The sequence below is a fragment of the Pipra filicauda genome, unplaced genomic scaffold, assembly GCF_003945595.2.
Source record: "Pipra filicauda isolate LSUMZ 115617 unplaced genomic scaffold, ASM394559v2 scaffold84_size4826128_pilon, whole genome shotgun sequence".
Taxonomy (NCBI): Eukaryota; Metazoa; Chordata; class Aves; order Passeriformes; family Pipridae; genus Pipra; species Pipra filicauda.
This window is the reverse complement of record NW_024105031.1, coordinates 4,413,986-4,440,568: the sequence shown is the minus strand read 5'-3', so window position 1 is coordinate 4,440,568 and position 26,583 is coordinate 4,413,986. Positions and strand designations below refer to the sequence as shown.

Sequence of the window (26,583 nt, the reverse complement as noted above, 5' to 3'; positions counted from 1 at the left end):
TGCCTAACGCTATTTTGCATTTATCTTAAAAGCTAGGAGAAACTGTGGGGGGATGAGAGTGACTAAATAGGATGATTTTTCCTTTCTGCTGTTTTGATGATTTATCTGTACCTTACTGAGGTAATGAGCATGAAATCTGTAAGTCAGACATGATGTGGTAATCTGTTTACAGACAGAGACTTGTAAGTTTGTGTAGAATGTTTCTTCAAATATGAATTTATTTTGATAGGATATTATTTACCAAATGACGATGGAGAATTTTATCAGTTCTGTTACGTGACTTATAAAGGAGAAATCCGTGGAGCAAGCACACCTTTCCAGTTTCGTACCTCTTCTCCTGTTGAAGAACTGCTCACTATGGAAGATGAAGGAAACTCTGATATGTTAGTGGTGACCACAAAAGCTGGACTTCTTGAGGTTTGACTCAACAATTCTTAAAATGTTATTTATTTTTTTAATATATACATACTAAGATATTAAAGAACAAACCAGAAGGAAAAGGCCTACATATGTATGGGTAGTGTATGTATTTCTGGCTGGTCCTACAGTATTTGACTGGAGTTCAGAACATTTGCATGTTAAGTGAATTGTGATTTTAAACTCTATAGCACTAAGCATGGACTGGGAAACCCTAAGAGTAGATACTGCCCATCTCCAACATCTGTACTCACCAACTAAGTGGAAGGGAGGGGAAGATACCCTTTGTGTGAAATGGTACTTCTTGTAAGAAAAACGAGTTACCAAACCAATACTTTTATTTGCACACAAGTTAAGAGCCTTGGAGACTAAGCTGAATAATTGCAGGTGCCTAAGTATATTAGAGTAACTCTTGTTTTATTTAAAGCAGTTTTTGATGTGTCATGGTTTTCACTAGAGGGATGTGGTTGGACTTGTGTGCTTACATCTAGAGTCAAGGCGTTTCCATTTGCTTCTTGATGTTTGTAGGCTGAACTCCACTTAAACCCAAAAAATTAGACAAAATAAGAAACCCAAACCAACTTTTGTGTGACTTGCTTCTTGGAAAATTGCTCAGTACAGTTCCTTTACCTTGCCATGCATCTGAGCATGTACATGCATGTATTTGATTTACAGTTTTCAAAATTTAGGGATAAGAGAGTAGAGAGATACATCTAGCATATTTTTGCTTTTCAGATATGTACTCATAGTACTAAAATTAAAAATAATTTTTCAAATGTGTGTTATTATCTTGGCTTATAGAACTGTAGAATGGTTTGGGTTGGAAGGGACCTTTAAAGTTCATGTAGTCCAACCCTGCTGCAATGACCAGGGACATCTTCAAGTAGATCAGACTGCTCAGATCCCCATCCAGCCTGACCTTGAACATTTCCAGGGATAATTAGCTTGTCCACAGTTACTGTCACTTGGGAATAGTAAAGGCATTTCATTTAAGGAGAGGAAACTTGAATATAAATCAAGACACTGCAAAGTGTGCTATCTAATGGTACTGTAGTACTATTCAGTTAAAGCAGTGAAACTTCAGAAATTGGAGAATAAGGGGAAAATTGTAAAACAGCTTAGCCAGAGAACACACAATCTGTGCTTCTGCTCAGACACTGGAGTAATTCGTTATCCATTTATTTGATAAGAATGAAGGGGAAAAAAATTACCAAACTCCATTATTTTTGTTTTTTTACAGTTTAAAATTGAAAAAATAATAAAAGAAAAAGAAGAGCTATTAAAGGTAACTTCTGTTCTGGAAAAGGAAACAACACAACTCAGAGATCAAGTTGAACGACTGGAGAAAGAACTTAACCATGAAAAGCAGAGATGTGACCAACTGCAAACAGAGCAAAAGGTTAGTTGTTTAACTGATTAAAGCTGACTCATAATGTCTGTAATACTGCTCTTTCAAGAACCATTTAAACTGTGTGAAAATCAGCTATCAAGACCCCTCAGAAGTTAGATAGACATTTACACTAGAATAGGTCAGTTCCTATTAACCTCCTGCCACTATTCCTTTTATGTCGTAAAATGGTTAAAATATTTAAGGCTTATGGTACCAGGCTTGGTAAGATAATCGATGACAACTGTTACCAGATGTTTGACATTTAACCGTGGAATTCATAGTGGAAAGTAGTTGATAGTTTAAAGTTTGCTTACATTAATTTAAAACGGGGGAAGGCTTTTCAAGAAAACTTCACATTAGGGAATAACTACATAGAACACAGAGTATTGAAAGTGGTAAAAAATTTTGTTATGAAAAGCAAAGATTAGGACTTAACAGAGAATGCTACTGCCAGGGTATACAAAGAGTAAAAAGTAACTAGTGACTGACTTCTCTTAAAAGGTTTCACAAAGGTCTGAATATTTTCAAAGGGAAAAGAAGTACACACCTAAAAGTCATTTACAATGTTAATTAATAGCTAAAATGTAAATGTAGCCTAAAAAAAAGCAAGCTTAATTAGGAATTCTGCATATGGTCAAGAAGAAATCTAATACTGTAAAAAAGGCACCAAAACATTGGACCTAATCTATTTTTAAGTTGCTGCTTTTTAAAAAAACCCCAACTTTTAGAAGAAGATTAAAAACATGTGGGAGGGAGGTGGTGACATGGACAAATTTGAAGTAATGAAGCCTATATAATTTAGCTGTGGACAGCAGTTAATAGGCTATTTCTGAGTACTAGTATGTACATGTCAACAGTCCTTTTTGATACACCTTTAATAGGAATCTGTTGAGGGAAGTTAAAAATGTTGATGCTTTGTAGAATACTTTTAAATAGTAAGTGAAGTGGACTAGAATGTTGGGTAAGGAGAAAAGAAAGGATAAGATCTTGTTTAAAAAAAAGTTTTTCCTAGTAAAGAATGATTTGAATTTCAAATGTATGGGAGAACTAGCTTAAATCAATGAAACAAGAATTTAATACTTATAAATATACTTTTCATGGATTTGTAGATCACAAGTTTAGTGGGTAAGTCTGAATGAGTTACACAGATACCTTTCATTGTCACTTGAGGCTCTCATTTAAAAAAAATATTTGAAAGCAAACTGTCAGTTCTAACCCATGTTAGCTTTAAAATTCCATTTTGGAAAAATTTGTGAAATGGGATTTTGGTAGCTGTCGAACAAAGATACAGTAAGACTGTATAGGAACAAAAATGTCTTCGTACTTTCTCATATTTTACTGTGCATTTCTATAATCCAAAATAACTTTGCCTCTAAGACACCAGACCTTAGCAATTAGAATTTAATTTCAGGAATGTTTGGTTTTATTTTGTAGGGTTTTTTTATTTTTTTGTTGTTCTTTTTTTTGCCTTGTATTTTGATGGAGAGATGACGCATTGTGAAGAACTTCTCATTTGTATTTAGCTGAGCTATAAGTAGGTGTCTGATCTAAGGCTGATGCTGCTCTTTGCCTGTCTAGAATACTATGGAAGCTTTCTAACTCATGCAATTTTTGTCTCTAAGACTTTGACACGGTCTTATTTTACATCTTTTAGGTTCTGTTCTCTGTTTTTCACTTGTTTAAAAAAGAATCATATCTGCTGAGTTGAAAAAGTTTTAATTTGTTTATATATATAAGCAGAATATAGATTGAGTGTTATTCCTGAAAATTAAACAAGAATCTACCAAGTCAGGTACAGGAAGTCAGCATTTTATTTATCAGAAATTTTAATAAGCAATGTGGCTTTCCAGTCTTAAAGATGACTTCCCTTCTTGCTTTCCTTGCTTTCCCACCCCAACACATGAAATACAGCAGTGGGTCACAGGATTGTATAATCTGTCTTTGCTGGGAACATGTACAGTGCATTAATGGATTGATTTAAAGACTCCTGAGCAGCAGTTATGCAGCACTCAGTTGGATTACAGTACTTAGGTTTTATTTTCCTCGTGGGTTGTTTAAAAAATAAAACAACACCCAAACTCAAAACCCCAAACAAAACAACTGTACAAAACACCTCCTCCACAACGAACCACCAAAACAAACCCTACAACACCACTCCCCCAACTCTCTCCTCCCCCCCAGCTAATCTAGTCAACTCCATGTGATGTGAATAATTGTTATTGGCAATAAATCTGAACAATGCAATAACTTGGATATTTTTATATAAGACTACCTTTGAAGTGCTGAGTAATCAGAATATTTTTGTATTTTGTGTAGTAGCAGAGTCTTCAGAGGTGCTTAGTGTGAGCCAGGTTGTTTTGGCTTGGCTTGTGGAGTTTTTTGCCTTTAAGTCTGAGAATGATTGTTTTATCTAAGTAATTATTTTCTTCTTTTATTCCTGGTTCTCTTTTTTCTCATAGATGTGGATTTTTATCTATGTGCTGAACTTTTAATTCATAAACAGATAAAAAGTGTAATCGATGAATTTAAAATTTGTGTTTTTTAAAATGTTTAACTTAGGTAAAGGTTCAACTATTTTGAATTCTGTTGAAAAAATCTTCCAATATCTTTTAGAGCCTATTAGACTGAAGAACAACAATTAATAAAACAAAATAGCCCATATGAGAAAATGCTATTATTGTAAACACTGAATGCAATTACCTTTGTAGTTTAAGGCAGGTATAACTAATAGAAATCTATTTCTGTTGAAAGTAAAGCTAAGCTACATTTAACACCTGTAAAAACTCTTAACAACATACAATGGTTTTTTCCTTTTTGCAAGTACTTCCATCAGGAAGTTCACAGATATATTTCTGCTTGTGCAAAGAGCCCTCAGAAAGTACTGTATTTAAAAAGCAGTAATTTCATGTGTCAAGGAAGTGGATATGTCTGTATAGACACATGCATTTGATTCTAATTGCGTGCAGAGCTCTTTATGCTGCTAATGTATTGGCAACTACTATTTGCTTATTACCGTTTGTATTGTGATACGGGGGCCCTGGAGTTATGAACCCCTTTATACGTAACACTAGTTAATCTGCCTAATTTCTAAAAATCATGCTTAGTTTCCTCATAGCAAATAATATGGTTAACTGAGCTCATGTCTTTTGATCAAGTACAGTGTTAAGCTACCTTATGTCTGTAATTGAATTGAACAGAATGTGAATGGTGTGGTTAGGGGTCATAGTATGTAAGTTAACCTTACTGTGGTACAGTGTAATAAATAAAAGATAGATTAATGATGGAAAAGCTCAGAGTTCCTAATATGAAAATATTTTGTTAGAACAGTTCTCTCAAAATCCCCTTTTCATTTTTATTCATATGCATTTAGACTACTTTCATTGTTTTGGTATTAATTTTTATCAGTAGTAGTTTGGTTCATTGAGCCATGTCTGTAGAAGCATTGATTTCGTGATATAGACAGGAGACAATGCTGCAGCTATATCCCAATTAGTGCTTCCCTCCTACTCTTGATTAAGTGATCTTTCTTCCCCACCTAGTTACTCTCAGAATTTTGTGGAGTGGAACTGTTGTCTTCTCAATCTGCTTTTTACCTAGTTGGGATGTTTTGCAAGTCATTCTGGAAAATATTAGGAAGAAACAAGCTGAAATCAGATCAATCTTTTAAGAACATGGCATAATAAGCAGTCTGTTCAGGTGTGATACAATCAGTGCTCCATGAAGCTTGAATACTGGGCTCTATGCATGTTTTTAAGTAGTGAAATGATTCCTCCGTTTTGAGTTTTAAAGACAGTTCCTGTGTTTTGGCACTTCAGACTGTAATGGCCATAGTAAACTACAGATTTTGATTTGCTAAAGTACCCTCGTTGTTCAGGACATAAATAATTGTTTGTTGCCTTCTTAGTAGCCATCTCATTTCCTACCAAAGGTAGGAGGAATAAGTGCATTCAAGACATAAAGTGATAATGTACTATTAGAGTTCTTGAAGTGCAGTTTTTAATACATGTTATGTATTATGGCACTGTGAGTCACTGCTTGTCTGTGAAGGCTTTTGGGTTTTTTAGATTTGGTTTATTTTTTTTAGTGTTTCATTGCACTGGAGTAAAAAAACCACCTATATTTTTGTGTTCAACACATGAATGATTCTGCAGACATTATTTTCTCATGTTATCATTGCCAACATCACAGAAAAAAGTATACTTGCAAGACAGACAGCTCTGCATTAGTCAGTGTTTGTGCTCAGAGGGAGTGTGCTCTCCAGCCCCACTTCTTTAGTGTACACTTAGGGTTACTACCATTATGTTGTGGTAACCACCCCCCCCGCCGATACTTGAGATGTTGTGGAACTTGGTACAAATTCAGTCTTTTTTTTTAGATTAATCTTTTTCTCTTATCCAATGGCTGCTTAACGCAAAAAAATCAGTTTAGAGAGGGGGTAAGTGGCCTTTTTTTCTCTTGCCCCCCAGCGTGCACACTCTCTTTAGTCTTCTGAAAAGGGCTGCTATATTTTCAGTTAGACAAAAACATAGTAGTCCTTTGCAGCAGTTTCCGTGCCAGTTTAACCCTTCCTGGACTTTTTTTCCCCCCAGATGACATTAAATTTGCTCTTACTGAGTGTGAAGATTTAACTTAATCTATTACTACTCTGTGTGGGAATTCAAAGTAAATGTGAAATTATGGGAAATGTTTCAGAAATGTCACATCTTTTTCTTACAACCTTCTGTTAGTTTTTCAGAGTTAAACCTTTTTTTACCATGATAGTGTTCCCTGGTAGCATACTTTTGTTTAAAAGCATGCTGTATATACAGCTTGCAGTCATCATCATGGCTAGGCTTCACAAACCAAGATTTGGGAAGGGCTCTACCCACGTTTGTTACAAGTGTGTTGGTGGCTAGAAAGGCCAATACGAGACAGGCACGTCCGGTTGCAAAAGGCACAGCAGAAGGACTCCTTAGGTGGTATATTCTGCAAGGCACGATTCTTTCTGCGTTGTCTTTTCTCCTCGAGAGTGATCCTGCGTGCGTTCTCAAAGGCATCAGCAACGTTAAAGATGGTGTGTCTCCAGGTCTCCCGATTGGAGGCCAGAGTAGACCAGTTATGTTGATCTATAGCACTGTTAAAATAATTAGGTAGCTACTCCCTAGGATCATTTTGCTTAAGAAGATGTGTGATACATGGTTACCAGAACTGTTTCAGGTTGCTTTCAGTATTTCAACTTTTCCTTTGGTTTTCTTTTGTAAACTGGTACATATTCTATGTGTTAAATCACATTGGTATGCTGCTTTCATCTGACTATATTTTACTTTTTCAAAAATATAAGAAAGTGAACTTAAAAATTTGAACAGAAAGTGTGTTTTTATTTAGAAAACAATAACACAAATATTTCTAATCTACATCTTAGACATTATGAATATAAAATATACATACCTTTGTAAATAATCAGAATGTATGCATTTTTGGTCTTTGTGTTCCCGTTCTTGTGTATACTTAAACTATATGTAAGCTCTCCAGTAGCACTGCACTTGCCTACTGTCTTAAGATTTAATATTACTGTGCTGAATGCGAGAAACGTGCAGTGGTCATTGTGTTGGTCTTTTGCTGGTCACTCCTCTGATACTCTGCAACCCTTCAATTTTGTGGACACAGGTTTTGTGCTTTTGTAGAGAGCAAAGCTTGCAAATGAGGCTTTTAAAGTCATTGGTCTCCCTCTAGTGGGAAGAGAGCGCGTCTGAACGAGTTTCGTTAATGCGACAGTGGCGACAGTTCGTGTTCCTGTGGCAGTAGTTTGCATGTATGTTTAGCTTGACTCAGAAGGAACAGGTTTGCAGATTGCTTGCTCGTTCTTTGGTCTTGAGAACATTTGAATAGAGTTTCTGTTATGACATTGGCATAAATTGAGGCAGAAGTGAATTTACTGACTTGATAAACTCGATAAACTTCTTTCACGCTTTTTGTAGGTTTAGTTTACCATTTAACCTTTTAAATGTGGGCTTATTCATCTGTCTGATGTAGAGTTTTAATAGGACATGTGTCTAAATCCACATTCTGCTGGCAGGTTCTACCAGCTATAGTAGCTTTATTCTTTCAAGAATTTTATTCAAGTATCAGGGATTCATTTAAATTGGCTTCTGATGCCATTTTATAAGGAGAGTTTCTCTGTTTAGACAGTGAAAAAATGCTGTTGTGCAGTGTGATATGTCAGCAGTACAAGTGCCCAGTTCAACCTGTGTGCATAGAAGTAAGTGAATTAAGGGTCTTTTTAGTGTCTCTTTAAACCACTGTTCATACTGTTCGTGTTTGCTGCACGTGAGAAAATGTGATGGTCAGGAAGATGTATTGTTTTAGCAAAAAACAAAAAATCAACAAAAATCAAATAACAACAAACCACCCAAAAAGCAAAACCCCAAATAACAACCAAGAAACTACCCCCCCGCCCCCCAAAAACAAACCTCCCCCCAATTTCATGTAAATTAAGACACAAATTAAACACTCAGAATTGCTCAGGTTGGCACAGCAATTACAGCACCCTGGGGTACTATAAACATCATATGAAAAGAAAACCCTGTTTTATGGTTGTAGTCCTGTTCTGTGTATGAATATTTCTTAAACTGGGCAATTGAAAATTATTTCACTGGATAATTAAGCAGATTCATTTGAGATATTCTACTCTTCAGATTATATATTCATGAAAATGACTTTGCAAAATCAATAGCTTATAGTGAAATTGTAATGTTTTTAGAAATCAACATTCTGACATGTAAGTACTCGCTGCAAAATCATAGTGTGTGTAAATGCTTCAGCTGTTTGTACATTTTCATGACAGTAATTGAATGACTGATGTGACTTAGATGAACTTTTACAGAGTTAGGCCTTTTGTAGTTTTGATCTGTTTAACAATGTTAGTTGAAGAGTTAATGCAGTTAAAGTACTACCACTGTGGTATCTTAGGTTTTCAGAACAGAGTGACTTCAGTGCTTTTTAGAGCACTATTTCTATTGCAAATCATAGTCACATGGATAAAAGCTTAGTGTAATTGAGTTTGTTTGGAATTGGTTTGCTGTTTTACTTTACTGAAAGCTTAAATTTTGTTTTAGAAAGAAAAATTACAACTTGAGGTTTCCTTTCAGAACTTTGAGGCCCTGTGTTATGAGCACACTTGGATTTTGCAGTGGCTCCTGCAGATGATTCATCCTGCCTAAATTACCTGTAGAACATGAAGTATAATGGTTCCTCTGACATTAAATTATATCCAGATAAATCAATCTAGCTGAAAGGTGCTGGTTTGTTGTTGTTGTTTGTTTGTTTGTTTTGTTAGTTTTGTTTCTAAGTAGATTGTCTTGTATTAGTGATTTGACCTCTTGAGTTTCAGAGCCACATAGCTCATTTTTAACCATTCATTCTTCATTATGGTGTATGCATTCTCTAAAAAGTAAAACAAGATGGCAGATACTAGCCAATAATCAAAGGGGAGTGCTTTAGGTTTGGAATGACTTTGAAAAGGTGGGAAGGTGAGTAGGGAGTTTTGCATGTTATGAAAAGGGAAGATGAAGCATAAAAACCCATGCTGCCTATTGCCATACTGCAAGATGTCGTATCTGGAAATAGTCTTGAGTTGTATTTTTCAAGTATTTTATTCTGTTTGTTGGATCTCTCTCTGCCTTAAGTTTGTTTGAAAAGTGCATTGTATGTGCTGATTTACAGGAAGGGATCTCTGTACCATTTTGCTTCCACTAATCAGACTGTACTCTGAAATGCTTTAGTGGTGTTGCAAAAATCCATTAGAAGTAAGAAATAAGTAAGGAAAGTGTGTTGTTCTTCATTGTTGAACATATGGATTTTTACTGTGGTTTTCTCTTGTAAAAATGAGAATCTAAAACTTCATGGCTATTGCATTCTCAAATAGAAGATTATTAATCCTTTTGCAGGAGGAGTGTATTTATTAAATGGATTTTAAACATGTTTCAAGGAAGAGCCCAGGCATGATCTTTGCCTATCCTTTAGATAGAGCTTATAATAGCTTTATGAGGTTTTCTCTCAGTGTATTTATGATTAGGTAAGACAAAACTAAAGCAACTGATCTGTAATTTAGAGCTTTTTGATGTAAAAACTCTGTTCTTTCTGCAGCTGTTTGCAATGCACTGTAAACAAATCAAGTTATTTATAATGGCAGCTCTTCCAGGGGAGGAGAGTGTTTCATGGAATGATAATAAAATTATTTTTTAAAATAATCAGTCTTAAATCTTTTGCAATTTTAGAATAGCAGTAAAGATTTTGGAGGCCACATATTTCTTCTTGTTCCATATCTGAAGGTACATCAAGATTTTCGAAGTGGGATTTTGATTCTGGGGAAATTCACTTGAAAACTAAATTGAATTTTCTTTGTCTCGTTTTACTAGTGAGACTCCTGGCAGTTACAGGAATTTTTGTTTTGGTAGCTTTTTGTTTGGCAGCTGTAAAGCTGTCTTAAGTAATTTCTGGCTGCTTAATCTGACCTTTGTGGTGCAGTGTGCTTCTCCCCTCTACCCTTTATGACTGTTGCAACTCTAGGGAGAGGGGATGGAGAAGCTGCATTTGTAACTGAATTAGAAATAATTCGGAATAAAAATAACCCTAAAATTGTGGAGTGTTTTTAAACCACTTCAATAAAATGATTTATGCTCTTGCTGTGCTTTTTTTCTTTTTTCCCTCTGTTAAGAAAGTGGAAGAAAATTTATAGTATTTGTATATGTACCAGATAAATTGAGATAAATTAATTAAAACAATGATTACAGAAAGTAATTATATTTTTTGTAATAGAGGGTGCATGTTTAGTTGATGTGCTTATTATATTCTTTCCCTTTAGACAACTTCTAAACACAGTTTACTTTTACCTGTAAAATAGTCTAAGAGCACTCATTTTAAATTTTACAGGCTCTGAAACTGCTGTAACCGTGTATGGGACTAGGATCGCTGCATCTAAATTGAATTGCTAAGAATTCTGTAAAATAACAAGTCGTCTCTAAAAATTAATCTTTTTTTTTTCTTTCAAAACTGTAGGCTTTACTTGTATCTAAACAAGTTTATTAGGTGAGAATCTGTTAAGTATGGAACTTTTACATTTTAGTACCATGTCCCTTTAGAATAACTAGCAAAGCAGCATCAATTGTAATGTTGTTTGTGGAGTGAATTTTTTTCAGGCTATTAATTCCTTTTAATATATGTTACCTTTGGCAGCCTGTTTGAACTGTTTGTACAGTTTGTATATATAATGTATCAGATTAAATTCTTTTGAAGGCACTTGGGTTACAACAGTTACAGTTATACCAAAGTGGTGTTTAGAGAAAACACAGATATGCATTGAAATAGACTTTTTACTATACTAGGCTTTCAAAACAGGGGCAAGTAATTAGTCTCCACTGCACTAGGGGAGGACAAGCAGTTATAAAATGTGTTGTTGCTGCTGGTTATATAGCAAGTTTCACTTGGAATACTGACTTTAATTAAAATATCCTGCCCTCGTTACACCAAGTACGTATATTTTTGGTTGCAGGAAACTGCTAGCTCTTCAAAAATAAAGACGTTATGAAAATTGCAGGTCATCTTCTCTAATGCTGTTTCTTAAAAAAAAGAGGGTAAAACATGATCTCTTGAAATTCTTTATTATATTAAGGCCTAATAAAACCATTTAGAATTTAAATAGTTGTAATATATTAATCATTTTATGTAACATATGTAACAAAAATAAAAGTCTACTTTACATACTGGTTTAGTGTATAGGAAGTGATTGAGTCATCAGTTAAATTTTCCATTCCTCTCAATTCAACACTGCCTACCCCCCAAAAAATATCATAATGCCCAAACTTCTGTTTGGTTCCTTGTAAAAGTGGGGCTTAATTATACTTGTGAACAGTGTATTTTGACAATTAATGAGTAAAACCAGTCCTCATTATATTTTATTGTACTTAAAACATTGTTAGTTAGCTTGGAATTTGGCCAGTAGGGGTTCTTCGTAAACTCTGGCTGATGTGTTTCTCTTGATTTAACAGTACAGTCTTGTTGTTTCATGGCATTGAGCTTTGTTTAAAAATGAATAGATGAAGTAGTGCTTTAATCTTACAAATGTACAGCAGAAAGGCAACTTGTACCTTAGTGTCTACACAAACACTTTCAGTCGTACTGTAGTCAGATATGTTGGTCAGTCTGTCTTGAACTCGCTTACAGTTTGATTTGTATCACTGTCGTGGTTGATACGAAGCTGAGCTTTATTGAACTTTGATATTGGGAATAGTGGCATATTATCTCAGTATGTGTGTTATGCTTTAGTGTTATTAATTTATTTTCTCAAGAAAATAGTATTATTTTGAAAATAATTGTTTTCTGGGTTATTTAAGATGGCCTGGCTTTAAATGACCGTTTTGCTGTGGTGGAGATGACAATTTAGCTGCCACTGCCGTAGAACAGTATGGACATGACGGTAATTGGATAATGAATGTGATACTAGAAACGGCTTCCCATCTTGTATTTGTCAGTTTTCTGACAAAGGAATCTGTTTTGAGTGTTGTCATCATCCTCTGCCTCAGCTTCCAATATCCAAGGCATAAATCCCACGATGGTTGCATGAGGTTCCATGAACTTTGTGAGACCATGTTCCAGCTAGGAGAATGTAGTGTAGTAATCAGCTCTAAATCATTAATTTAAATCAATAATTAATGTCCCCCTCCCCCCTTTTTATATCTCCTTTTGCCTGCAATTGTCTTTACTGTGGCTTGCTTGAGTGGTGTAATTAGACAAATGCAAACTCTCCTTCTTTTCAAGTAAAAGTGAGTACAAAGAGAAATAGAAGTTCTTCGTATTTTCTGAGCTAGACAGTTTGTTTGTTTGCCAAAAGGAAAGAGGCAAAAGATATGAAACGATTTTCTTTGTCCTGTACTCAGAAGTCTTTGGTAGTCTCTGTGTAACCAAATGCACCAAAACAAACTCCTTATTGACCCCTTATTAATATATATGAATTGTGCATAGCAATATTCAATGTATATATTTATGTATACTTGAAATGGGCTTATCATACATTTTAAGGAAGAGAAGAAATCTAATGACCATATTTTGGCATTAATTCAAATAGCATGTTGTACTTCTGAAGAATCACATTCTCAAATGACATCTATTTGCAATTTTCTTAAAAGAGTAATATTCAAGCGTCAGAAGCTCTTAAAAGGGAAAATGATGATTTGAAGAAGAAGCATGATGAAGCTGCTTCAAAAGTTCTCCAGCTTGAAGAAGATATCATGACTGTTACTCAAAAAGCCATTGCAAAAGAAACTGAGTTAGACAGGTACTTAGTCTTTTTGTTCCTTATCTTCCTTATTTTACTTTTTTTTTTCGAAGGTGAACTAACAATTTTTAATACATGCATGGATTTTCTGTATTAATAGTTCTGTACCATTAATTTGTCAATGTTTTAGTCTGAAGGATAAACTGAAGAAAGTGATGCTTGAGAAGGAGCAACTTGAATGTGTGTTAAAGACAGAAAAGGATGAAAAAGAACTTTATAAGGTAACTTTATTGCTTGTACCTGTATACGTTGGAATGAAGTGGTTTGAAATAAAGGAAATAATGTTTTATGGAGAAAAAAACCTCTGAATTTGTTAAGGAAAAAAGGAAATGGGTAACTTCTGTGAACAGATCTTTTGATAGTTATAGATGTTCTCATATAAAAATGAATGAGGAAACAGAATTTGAATTCATCCCATGATATAAAAAGGTCCCTTAAGAAGGAGAATGGATCAGCAATTTGTTAAAGCACAGATACAGTAAAAAAAAATTATAGATACTAGTGAGAAAATTCTTTAGTTATACTGTGCATCAACCAGTAACTGGTCATCTTAACATACTTTTTTGTAAGTAAAATACTTCTTACTCATTTAAATTCTCTCTTCAGACTTTGTTTTCTAGACCCCTATTCTTGAATCTTGTGCATAATGCTGAGAAGCTTTAGTAGGTTCTATATTGCATTGACTTTTTTACTAGCATAGCTGATTTCTTTTGCTGGTACTGCGAGAAACCCATATATAAAATGCAGTTTCTCCCTCCCCCCCCCAATAATTATATGCTAAATAATAATGAAATCTTTAGGTTTTATGAAACAAATCAAGTGTATTTAAAAGGTTATTTCTGTTCATAGGAAAATGTCATTATGTGACAGGCAGTATTAGATATACAACAGAAGTCATAAAATCTCAAAACATCTTTTACAAGCTTGAAATCCCTTGGTAAATAAGCAACGCAAATCTTCTAGTCTGAGTGGAAAACACTTGAGTGCAGCAGCTATCCATTTATCCTTTATTAGGCATAATAGGATATATTTGATGACATTTTTAAAACAGCTCTAGAGCTGCTGAAAGTAGTTTGCTGTTTTTGGAAATAAATACTGTTGATGTAGTCCTGTTTGCTTAGATAATTGTGGGCAGATACTACTAGAAGTTTAATTTCTCTTTAGTTTTCTTCAAGTCATTTCTCTTTTGCTTATCCTTAGTCGTTCAGCGTTTGTGAAGAGAGGAGTGAATTCTGAATAGCTTAATTTGATGTGGAGAGAAATTAAGGCTTTAACTTCTAGTTGTGGAGTGGAGCTGTTGTTAGATGATCATCCTGTAAGAATTCCCACCAGAAAGTTTGGGCTGGAGGGCAGTGATATTACCAGTTTTTTTCTCTCTACCTGTTCTAATCCGCCTCAGAGATAAATTAGAATTTAGTGAGCACTTAAATGGACAGGTGAACAGTAGTTCTCCTAATGTGGAAGAAGTTTGACATGTTTTAGCATCATTACAGATACACTTGAAGAATACAGAAATAGAAAACAGCAAACTAGTAAAAGAAATCCAGACGTTTAAGAATTTGGATGCAAACAAAGAAAACATGATATCGTATTATAAAGAGGAGGTTGGCAGATTACAGCTATTGATAGCTGAAAAAGAAAATATGAAGAAAGCTTTTTTGCTCTCCTCATCAAACAAGGTAAGCATTACTAATATAATTGGCCTGATTTAAATAAACATATCTAAGGTTATATGTGCTTAGCAAGAGAAAGGAAGAAGTTGAAGATATCACCAGGGTTTAGGCTAAAAGGCAGGAGGGTTATAGTATTCTCAGCAGATGCAAAAAATGAGCAAAAGACTGAATTCTGTTTTAGTTTTGCACCTTCTGAGCTTGTTGAGGTCTCTTACATGATGAACTTTGAGAATAACTATGTGTGAAAAAGTAATTTGTGAGCTCAGTAAAAGTGCATCAGTAAAAGTGGTGTGCCCCTGAGTTGCTTTTAGCTTCATGAAAAAGGAAAGGAGATTGAGGAAAAAAGTTCACAATGTAGCTGTCTTGTAACTGCAGAGGGCGATGGAGAAGAAGAGAGGAGACATGGAAAGATGTGCTGAAGGACTTGTTAAGTGACTGTACTGTCAAGCTACAATGATGTAAAGCCTAGAAGGATAGGATGCCATATGAACAGACTAAATTGACTGAGAACTCAGCAGTAAGAGTGACAGTAGGATTTTGAAGGAAGAGGTTACCTACTACACTATGTGGTAGCATTGTGGTTAGCAAGCAGTGTGGTGTAATAGGAGTGAAATTCCTGAGGAACTGGTATCTATGCTGTCCATGGTCCAGGTGGGTTTACTTCAGGCTACTTGTAGTCTGTTGTTATCGATAGATATATTGGATTTGTGTAGATTTTGGTAGTGGAGTGGCTGTAGGGGTGGCTTTTGTAAGAAGCTGCTAGAAGCTTCCTGTGAGAGAACCAGTACAAGCCAATGTCTGACAGAGCCAATGCCAGTGGGCTCCAAGATGGACCCACCACTGGCCAAGGCTGAGCCTGTCCGTGATGGTGGTAGCGCCTCTGGGATAACAGATTTAAGAAGGATGGGTGATGGACAGGGAAACTGTTTGAGAGCAATTGCAGCTGAAGAGAGGAGTGCGAACATGTGAGAGAAAGAACTCTGCAGATATCAGGGTTAGTGAAGGAAGGGAAAAGGTTGCTCCAGATGTTAGAGCAAAGGTTCCCCTGCAGCCCATGGTGAAGACCCTGGTGAGTCAGGCTGTTCCCCTGAAGCCCAGGGAGGTTAATGGTGCAGCAGAGATTCACCTGCAACCTATAGAGGATCCCATGCCAGAGAAGGTGGATGTGCCTGAAGGATGTGACCCTGTGGGAAGCCCACAATGGAGGAGGTTTGCTGTTGGGACCTATGACCCCAGGGGACCCATACTGGAGCAGTCTGTTCCTGAAGGACTTCACCCCATGCATGGAACCCCACACTGGAATAGTTCATGAAGAACTGCAGCCTGTGGGAAGGACTAGCATTGAAGAAGTTTTAGAGGAGTGTCTCCCTTGGAAGGGACCCTACACTGGAGCAGAGGAAGAGTGTGAGGAGTATCCTCCTGATGAGAAAGGAGCGGCAGAGGCAGTGTGGGATGAACTGACACAACCTCCATCCCTCCTAAGATGCTGAGAAGGGAGATAGAGAATTCAGGAGTGAAGTTGAACCTGGGAAGAAGGAAGGGGTTGGGGGGAAGATGAGTTAAAATTTGGTTTCATTTCTCAGTATCCTACTCTGATTTACTTGGTAATACATTAAATTAATTTTTCCCCCAAGTTGAGTCTGTTTTGTCCACAACAGTAATTGCTTAGTGATCTTTGCCTGTCCTTGACACCCAAGCCTTTTATTATATTCTCCCTGAGTCCAGCTGAGGAGGGGAAGGATATAGCATCTTTGGTCAATGTCTGTCATCCACCCAGGGTAAACCCACAATAGAATGACCATTAGGTATTTGTTCCTGATGTATATCATCCTTTTCCATTTCATCCAGAAGGAATGCAGTTTCTGTGCACTGAGATTGTTCTGTCCTCTGATCTACAGTGTGATAGGCAATAATGGAATTGACTGGGAGTTTTGCTTCACAAATGTGCTCTTGATCCAAACTAGAAAGTCAATTTAGACACAGCCTTCGAGGCCAGCGTGGGAATATCAGGTTATGCAAGCAACTTTATCTTGTGTATCGTGCCAGTCAGTCTTCTCATAGAAAAGCAATTTGGATCTCAAAAGAATACAAATTGTGTTAAAATAATGTGAGTTATGAATGTAAAATTTAAGTGGGAAAGTAGTGCTTTTGAGAATGGAAATAGCAAGACGATAAAAAGGACATGCTGTCTTAAAAAATTAACAAATAGTGGACTAGAGATACCTGGATTAATGTCTAGACTCAAGAATGAGATGATTATGGCATCAAGAAGCCCAGAGGCTGAGAGTACCTTATATAGTAGCTTTTTTTTTTATTAATTTTTTTGTAATCCTGGCCTCCTCTGAGCAATGAGAGGCTGGTAGTTCAGCTTGGTGACATGGCTCTTGGCCTGCCCTATGGAGCTGCAGCAGTGCTTAGTGCTGCATGCTGCAGCTTGCTCTTCATTACTTTTGTTCTCTGTTCTTTCCAATAAGCTTGTGTGCAAGATCTTGGGAAATGGAGTGGTGAGAAGAACATCCCAAAGCTGCTTGACAGTGTTGTGTGTCAACCAGTTGTAGGCATTTTAAAATCTCTTACTCTGTTGTTACCTGCTGTGTGTTACTGTGGGATGAACTTTGGTTTTGAACTGTAGTTCTACGGGGATAAGAAAAGATGTTCTGGAAAACAGAAAGACTATTTTTGGCATATATTTAAAGCTGAAAATCCAACAAAATTCCAGTCTAGAGAAAATAACCACATTTAAATTTGCCTTTATCTCATAGTAAAATATGTTTGCACGTCATTGTTAACAAAGAAGGCAAATGGGGAAAATGGTGCTTGTGTACTGACTTCTTGATTTAGTGGTTTTACTAAAGCCACCAGGAAAACTTGGTTTTTCTTTCAAATGTTTCTAATCCCTACACCGACCTCTATTTAAGCTTTGAATTAAAAGATGATGAGTTCTCTTCCATCTCTTCTCTTTCCTAGGAGGATGCAAGTATTTTAAAAGAGCAGCTTCGGAAAGCTGAAGATCAGATTCAGGCTAGCAAACAAGAAGCTGTTCTACTGTCAAAAGAGCTGAGTGACGCAGTAAATGTGCGAGATAAGACGATGGCAGATCTTCACAGTGCACGTCTGGAAAATGAAAAATTTAAAAAGCAACTTGCTGAAGCTTTAGCTGAACTTAAAAAAATCACAACTTTGAAAAATGAACAGGTAAATTATCGATATTTAGTACTGAAGTTTATCTGTATTTATAAAACCTGTCAGAGCTGGCTTTACTGATGTTGGGGAATAAAATAGGTTTCTGGATGATAAGTGCAAATAATCATCAAATTCTCTTTTGACATTCAAGATACTACCTTAAATCAAGTGCATGTTAATTGATTTGGAATGTTGGTAAGAAAAGAGGTTTCTGATACAACTCACATGGACTTCTCCCCGCATTATTTTCACAGAATAATGCAGTATTTATCTGTGTTATTTTGAATCTTCTCTCTTTTTTAATTCTGTCATGTGAGCTACAGTCCCATTAAAATTAATTCAAATAGAAAAATGGATTGGTAGAGGTTTGTATTGTTTCATAATGTTCTTTCCTCATTGATGGATTCTCTTTAATTCTTATGAGTCCTTTCGATATTTGCGGTCAAAGTTAATTTGCTTTAGTATTTGTAAGTATAAAAATATTAATGTAATGGAAACCGCCTTGACTTTCTTAGTCTTGGATAAAAACCTAGTGAGCTAATGTAAGTTTCATCATTTTGACCTAAGTGAGCTTTCATTCTGAATCTTCCATGACTGCAACTGTATTGGATTAATTTGCTACTAGGATTACTGTAATGATGTAACTGTTTGAAAAAATATATTGAGCTGAACAGTAATTAAAACAATGCTGTAAATATGAATTGAATAGTACAGCTGTCAAAAGAACTGTTATATTTGAAATATCAAAGAATTACATGGGTGTTTTTCCTAAGAATTTCAGATGTGTGCAATGTCTTTGGAATGCATCCTGAAGGAAGTAGCAGATCATCTACTATGACTCAAGTTAATAGAAAGTGTCTGAATATGGCATGTATCTAGTTGGCAAATGTGGTTTGCTTAGCTTGTCTTATCAGTGTTGCAGCTGAATGGAACCACTTCCAGTAGAAGTGTAGTGAGTGTGAGGGAATACAGTCGTGGTCTGTCCATTTTTGCCATGTGGCTGTACTTGTCTATAAGATAGCTAGAGCACTTTCTGGAAGATATCCAGACTTTTCCTATGCATTCAGATTTTTCACACACATTAATCAGCCCATAGAATAAGAATCTTCTTTACCTGCCTCTGGTATTATACCAGTGCCTGTTTACTCCCTCAGTGTGTCCTGGTTGGAATGAAATTCAGCACAGATGCTGCCTCTCTGTGCTCTACTACTCTATTCCATTCCTTCTCACAAGAAAGGAGGTATTTCTTCAGAACTTACATGAAGCAATATGCTTTCTTTAATTGAGAAAAGGCTTTTTGGGAAATAGTGGTATTTGAACAAAAGGGAGAACAGTTTCTGATTTTTTTTTTTTTTAAGGAAACTTCAAATGCAGTGGAGCAGGAACTGCGCAGAGAAGTTGAAGATCTGAAGCTTCGTCTGCAAATGGCTGCTGACCATTACAAGGAAAAATTCAAAGAATGTCAAAAACTTCAAAAACAAGTAAACAAGTTTACAGAACAGGCAGTAAGTAGAACAAGAGAAATTGCACTTGCTTTTTTGGTAACATTTGAGCAACAATTTCCTTCTGCAAAAACTAATCCTTTTAAAAGGGGTTTAAATATGTGGTAAACAATGGCTCTTTAATTTAACATATTCTTCCATAAACCTAAATAACTTTTATGATTCTTGTTAGATAGTTGTCAAAACCAAGCATAGAATTTATAGTAGCTGGTGTGTGAAGAAACCTAATAAGAGTTTGGATGAACCTATAAAGCAGTACATTGTTCAGGGAAGAATTTTGAAATTGAAGCATAATTACTACCTCTCTCCAGTACCACCACAAAAAACCAACAAAAAAACCCAAGCCCAAAAGTGAGGGAAACAGAGAACTTGAAGGAGGATTTAAAACTGAAGCGGGATGAAAGTTTCCACAACATTGTTGTATTCCATATGTATTTTGTATTCTTATCATTCTTCTAAGATTTGTTTCATAAATAAATGAGCCTTTTGCAATGACGATGTGAGTCTTAGGCCACCTTAGTAACTGAATTTGTCAGCCAATTTCAGACTGATTCGAGAGCACATATCTTCAGTTGGAGAGGAGCTCAAGGGAAAAGGCCTGTGAGCAATGGCAAGATCTACAAATGTGAATTCTTAAGAATACCAGACTTAAGTATTTCTCTTATCCACAGAAAAAATGGCTAAGTTTTGATCCACAGATTGTTTAAAAAAGTCATCTTCTCATCCAGAAGGTCAATGGTGAATGAGGACATCTGTGGCTTTACCTTAAAAATTTTCCACATCTTTGGCAATGTTGTATTTCTTGTAGCAAACACCAGATTTCACTGCTTTCACACCAGAAGTCCAGCACTCACTCCTAATACAGACTCCATTTTTCTAATGGAATATTAGATATAAGTCGATGGATTTAAGTGTAACTGATTCTCTAGAAAATGAGATTTTTCTGGTAATTTGCTTAGAAATTACTGTTTCTAGGGAAAGAGAACTTTATCAAGTAAGATGATAAAAACCATAGTCTGAGGCAATTTCAGTGTTAGTAGAATTAAATGTTTTTGCATTTCTATTATTACCTCTTGTTTTAATGAGCAGTTCCATTTAGTCCAGTTTTGGAGCAAATGGTACTACAAGATATTACATTACTTTATGCATGGGCTTTCATTTAATTAAATACCAAACCAAAATTTCTTTTCACAAAGAAAATTGCAGGGCATCAACAGAAATCGACAGATGCATCTAACATTGAGACAGTGACTGCCGTCGTTACAAACAAAAAATTGTCTGCATCTCCAGGTATCAACAGCTTAAATTTTGTCTGTTTTTATCAGCCTGAAAGTGTTTTCTATGTGAAGTAATCACTGATAGTATTTATAGTATAAAGTAGATGCACTTTTTCTGTTTTAGTTAAAGGGATAATTAGAAATGTGAAGATTGATCTAAAAATCTTGTCTTTTATCAACTGGTAATGTTCATAAATAAGTTCATGTATCTTTTAAAAACAGGTCACTTCTCTTTATTAATCTCAGTAGGACTGAACTCTTGCATTTCTGCTCAATAGTTAACACAGATGGTTTTGCCAAGCTAATAATTAATTAAAAAAAAAAAAATCCAAGGTTTCAGTTTGTGTACAATAGCACAGTAATCTTGCAGTCATGTTATCATGACTATCCACTGTAGCATTCTACTGTAAAATCTAATCCACTTGAAAGTTCTGATTATGTGATGGCAAGATCAAGTCTACCACCTGTTTAAGTGGTAGTAATAGCTTATTAGAAAATGTTTAAGTTTATAATTTTTATGAACTATTAAGTTATTACAAAAATAATCTTCTAAAACTTAGACATGTAATAGGTTAAAACTGAAGAAGAAATCCTTCACTATGAGAGTGGTGAGGCATTGGAACAGGCTTCCCAGTGGAATTGTGGATGCCCCATCTCTGGGGTGTTAAAGACCAGGTTGGATGGGGTTCTGGGCAACCTGGTCTAGTGGAAGATGTTCCTGCCCACAGCGGGGGGTGGTTGGAAGTAGATGATCTTTAAGGTCCTTTCCAACCGAAACCGTTCAATGTTTTTATTATTCAGTTTGAATTGATAAATGCTAGTAAATGCTGAATATTTTTTTTCATTACTTTATAATTCATAGATTCTTGCTGTTTGTAGAGGCTATAGGTTGTAATTTCTGTAATTTCCTGCTGTCTAAAGTAAATACAGTAAAAGTGTTTCTTTAAACATACAATCCCAGCAAGCTCAGTTATAATATGGGACGAAGTGGTTTGCTGAGGCAGTTTGTATTTTTATATAAGAATAAAATATTAAGAATGATATCATAACATATTCTGCTGTTTATTATTTTTTTTTTGGAAAGTAGATGTATGTGTGTATTTATGTTCATCTCCAGTGCGTGGAACTGAACACAGACATACCAGTAGGATTGCTGATCTTATGTAGCACTGGCCACGTTATGTGGATTGTCTCTGGTTAACCATTTGCTTGGATAACATGGGGCACTGTCAAATTTGGTCTGTCATCTCTCTTATACAAACTTTATTTATGGAACAAAAAAAGCGGTATCCTTGTTTTTTCTTCAATGTTCGCAGTTAGCCCCATTTCATCCGACATTGTTTCGGAATTCGCGGTAAAGGAACAAGTACGTGAAATGAATAAAGAAATTGCTGAGAGAGCAGAGAAGTATAAGAAATGCAAGCAAATGTTGGCAGTAAGTAAACGGCTTCTTCAGAAAGCTGAACAAAATGTAGCTATAGGTGCTAAGTCTTAAAATCACAAAGCCTACCCAGCTGAGTTGCCTTCCTTGTTTGTGTGATACACTGTGATTAGGGTAAAAAATCTTAACATTAGAAAACACATTTTTATTAAGTCAGCTCTTGACTACCTGTGGTGTTAGAGAGTCGAGACAAGGATCCCTCAGGAAAACCCAGGTGCAGTAAAACAAATGAGCAAAACAAGTATGCTTAAAGTTGTGAATGGTTTATATTCTTACGTAAAGTGTAGTAAATAAACCAAATACAGCACATTGTTGAAAGCCAACTGGTGTTTGGAATAAGTATAGCGGGGTCGATCTGATATGCTGTCTTAGTGTAGTAACTTCTCCATATCTGTCATGACTTTTACAGTGATTTGACATCTGAGTGGGCTCAGTCATACATAAAGGGGTTTATGTAGCAGACCAAAGTTGGCAATGGTAGTGCTCTAGCCACAGTAGTAATACTCTTGAAAAGAATAATACTCTTCAAATATCAGTACCCGTCAGTCTTAACTTGATTTTCATTTAAGCAGTTTGGGTGTGTGTATGATGGAGTATTGTATCAGTGATGCTGGTGAAAAGTTGACAACAGTTTAAGAAATGCTTTCTGGGTGTTGTCTTGTCTCTTTTCATAGTTTCTTTTATTTATCACAATGATATGATTCTATTGTAATAAGTTCTCCAGGAGGTAATAACTGTCCTGTAATTCTGCTCATAACCCTGTCCATGGAGAACCTGCATTGGCTTCTGCTGGCTATTTCTTCCATATTGATGTTTGAGGAAAGCTTTGCCTTTGACCTTCTGGATGAAAGATATTTAGATTGTAAAAGTTGCTTGGGGAAAGGTTTTGTATTGAAGTGAGATACTTAAAAGAGTAATCATGAGTAGTAGTATTAGGGTTCAGAGAAACTTGAAACCATGAAGCTAAAGAGGAATATCAGCTTGTTGAAAAGTCAAGAAAAAAAAAAGCATATATACAATATTCAGTGGTCTTGACCCCTTCAAAGTCTGGAGTCAGGCTTGATTTCTTGGAGAAACCATTTTTAAATGGTCTTGTTTTAAAAGCATAGTTAACATGGTGACCTTGTTGGGGGCGGGAGGGGAAATCTTTTAAAATTATAAATATTTAATGCCATGGTATAAACTACTTCAGGAAGAGAAGATGAAATGCAGTGTTTATGCTGATGAACTGGCTAAACTGGAACTGAAGTGGAAAGAACAAGTGAAAATCAATGAGGGTATAAAATTGCAGCTAGCAGCAATGGAGGATCAGTATGAAGTAAGTTACATATTTTGTTTATGACAATGAATGGTTACCTATTCTTAACATGGTTGCTTATTTCTGATAGTTCAAGTAATGAAGAATTTTAATGAAGAAAGCACACTGATTATATTTTTGCTGTTAATAGAAACTCTTGTTTGCACTTATTGAAGCAACAGAGTCTTGTAATGCTTTTTTAAAAGTAAGAGAGATCTGCTAAGTATACTCCCAGATGGCTATCAGTCTTTTAATACTGTCGGTTTAGACAAAACTCTAAATGACTTTAATCTTGTATTAAGGGAAAAAAGGGCAAGAGAGTTCTATTTTCCTGCTGCTTACTGTAATACTAACAGGAATATTGATTGGTGTGTTTGTCTGAAATCTTCATATTGCATGTAGCACTGCCAGGGTAATAATATCTAATGCATTTTATATGAATTAACTAGAGAGACAGAAGATGAATGATACATTGTTTTTAAAATCATCATGTGATTATTTAATTTGGAGGATCTCAGCTATAGTCTTGGTAGAGTGAGGTAACACATTCACCAGGAAGTCAAGCATAATGGGCAGCTTTAGCTTACAAGAGGCCTTAATCTTTGAGGTTACCTGATAGTAATGCTTATGTTGCATTAGCTTTTTAGGTCAGTAGGGACGAGATAAGAGCAACAAATGACTGTAAGACCAGCTTTTATGCTCGTTCTCAGCATAATGGTGATAGTGCTTTTGACAGGATAGTTGCACATTTTGCCCATTGTGATGAGCAGTGAACTGAACTGGGACTGCATTGGTTCTACTATGAACCCATTTTTGTTAGAAATTACAGCACTTCCTGTTTATAAAATGCTAAATTACTTTACAGTTTGTTTAAGCACTTTGTAGGCCATCTTTTTCTGACACCAAAGTTCTAATTTCAATTTTATAAAATGCACAGTTCTTTCCAACTTATTTTCTTTTTACTAATTAGCAATGATCAGTTGTAATGCATAATTCAGTGTGAAATAAGTTTAACTTCTCAACAGCAGGCATAATAAATAATTAGTTCCAGAATTCAAAACGTTTTGACTGCAATTAAAAACTTGTTATCATTCAGGGGAGTGCAGGTGGTGGAGTAAAAGTGAGTTTTTCTTCCCCAGTCAGAAGATTTTGATCCCTTGACCTGAGCTAGGAGAGGGAATTTCAGAATTAAAAAAAAATTGATACGTAATTATGCCAAGCATTGCGCACAGATGTTAGAAAAACGAGGGAGAGGCAGTCTCCAAAGTAACTAGAATTCAAATAAACCAGCCTTTTGTAGAGAAAAATTATTTAAATCATCATTTTGAAGCAAGGAAGAATTATGTAATATGTCAGTTTTACCTCCTCCCAGAGCACCCAATAGAGACACAAGGTAGATGTTTGTCAAAGAAATTTCGTTTCTTTGAGGTAGGAGGACGTTTTGGTTCTCTCAGTTCTGTGGTGAGACGTAAGAGCTGGAGAGATGTGAATGAAATAAATCACTGAAATGCCAACAGATTTCTTCAGAAATAATGAGATGAGGCTTGCAAACCTTCAGCTGTTTCTGGGCAGTGATGTCCCTCCTGCCATTAGTGTCACTGATACTGATCCTCATTTTTAGCATAGAATTTTATCATTCCACAACTGTTTTCTGAAATTGGCAAGAAAAGGCTGCTAATGTGCAGCTGTTATCCAGCAGATAAACTTTGTGAGAATTGTTGGGTTTGATTTGCAGTAGTGCTGGATGTTTCATATAGCTGTAGTAGACGAAACTATTTCCATCTAAAGATTAACTTAATCAGGGAACTTTGTTTTCACATTTCACATGGATTTACTAATAGTGAAACAGTTTCTATCCACTAATACAGGAATTTTAAACTTCTTTTCATGTAGATTCAGCTGGCAGAAAAAGAGAGACGAATAAAGGAACTGGCATCACAGTTGGAACTCTTTACCAGTGAGAAGGTATTGTCAGACATTCTGAAATATTAACGCTAATGTTGAAGTACCTATAGGGTATTATGTGGCAATTAATGAAAGCTAGGTTTTACTGAAAAGTGAAATAATAAAATGTCTTTATTACATTCAGATAGTATTGCGTGATACTGTGCAAAAATTAGGATTGTTCCTTAAAACTTTATTTTTATATGACTGCTTTAAAATTCCAGTATGAACAGGTACTTAGTAAAACCAGGGATTTTCATACCGATAAACTGAAACTAAACTAATCTTTCAGATTAAGCTAGTTAAGTGTTTTGTAAAATTCTAGATTGTCAAGTAGTTGGTATTTATTTTTTTTTTACCAAGGATGTAATTTTTAATAGATCTCTCATATTTTTCTAGTTCAGAAGAAAGCAAATTAAAATTTGAGTTTTGATGAATCTAGTTTAGCTGGAGGGAGTGATTTTAAACACCGCACATAAGAACAACAATGGTAATAATAATAATGTATGGAACTTATAAAAGCTTGGAATTTTGTTTACCAAATTTATAGATATTTACATTACAAAGAAGAATCAAAGTGCCTTGCTAGGCTGGAACCACGATTTAAAAGGTTAAGCACATGATAGTAAGCAGCTTTTCAATTTATGCTCCATTATCAGTGTTTGTTTATAAATGTCACCAAACATAGCTCAATCAAAATGTTCATTTGCTGTCTCCTCAAACCTATAAAATTACTTTGTTTCTATTTTATTTACATACTTTGATAGACTTTGATTTTTTTTAAAATTTTTTTTTTTTAATCAGTCTCTACCCTAGCTATCCAACTTCTGGCTAAGGCTGTTTTGCAGCAGCTATTTACAGTCACTTTGATCTACATTCTGTTTTAATTTTAATCTTAAAGTATTAGTGCCACCGCCTCTCATTTTAAACTGCTTCCATATTGCATAAGAAATTGGTTTTAAAAAGGAAAATCTTAATTTCATTGATAATTAATTGTTTCTGCTTTGTATTGAGTAAAGATGAATTATTTAGATTTTGCATACTCACTAAAACTTTAGGACACAATCCTCGCTTTTCAACCCTCATGATTTTAATCATCTGCATTTCAGTTTATAAATCTAAAGTAATGTTAGCATAACTTTATATAA

At 35.4% G+C, this 26,583-nt stretch overlaps 1 protein-coding gene across 6 annotated transcripts in view; it reads left to right on the top strand.

Moving 5' to 3' along the window:
- Nucleotides 1-26,583, top strand: part of TAX1BP1 (Tax1 binding protein 1) — a 53,041-nt gene that overhangs the window by 16,277 nt on the left and 10,181 nt on the right. For 3 of the 6 annotated variants that reach the window (XM_039390621.1, XM_039390619.1, XM_039390622.1), the window contains exons 4-14: nucleotides 230-417; nucleotides 1,658-1,816; nucleotides 12,970-13,118; nucleotides 13,249-13,339; nucleotides 14,612-14,797; nucleotides 17,759-17,986; nucleotides 19,333-19,479; nucleotides 20,673-20,766; nucleotides 22,070-22,188; nucleotides 23,387-23,512; nucleotides 25,385-25,456. In XM_039390621.1, the coding sequence (XP_039246555.1) occupies nucleotides 230-417; nucleotides 1,658-1,816; nucleotides 12,970-13,118; nucleotides 13,249-13,339; nucleotides 14,612-14,797; nucleotides 17,759-17,986; nucleotides 19,333-19,479; nucleotides 20,673-20,766; nucleotides 22,070-22,188; nucleotides 23,387-23,512; nucleotides 25,385-25,456 (1,559 nt within the window). The remainder of the gene's footprint in view (nucleotides 1-229; nucleotides 418-1,657; nucleotides 1,817-12,969; nucleotides 13,119-13,248; nucleotides 13,340-14,611; nucleotides 14,798-17,758; nucleotides 17,987-19,332; nucleotides 19,480-20,672; nucleotides 20,767-22,069; nucleotides 22,189-23,386; nucleotides 23,513-25,384; nucleotides 25,457-26,583) is intronic. The other 3 variants (XM_039390623.1, XM_039390624.1, XM_039390625.1) reach the window with 3 other exon arrangements.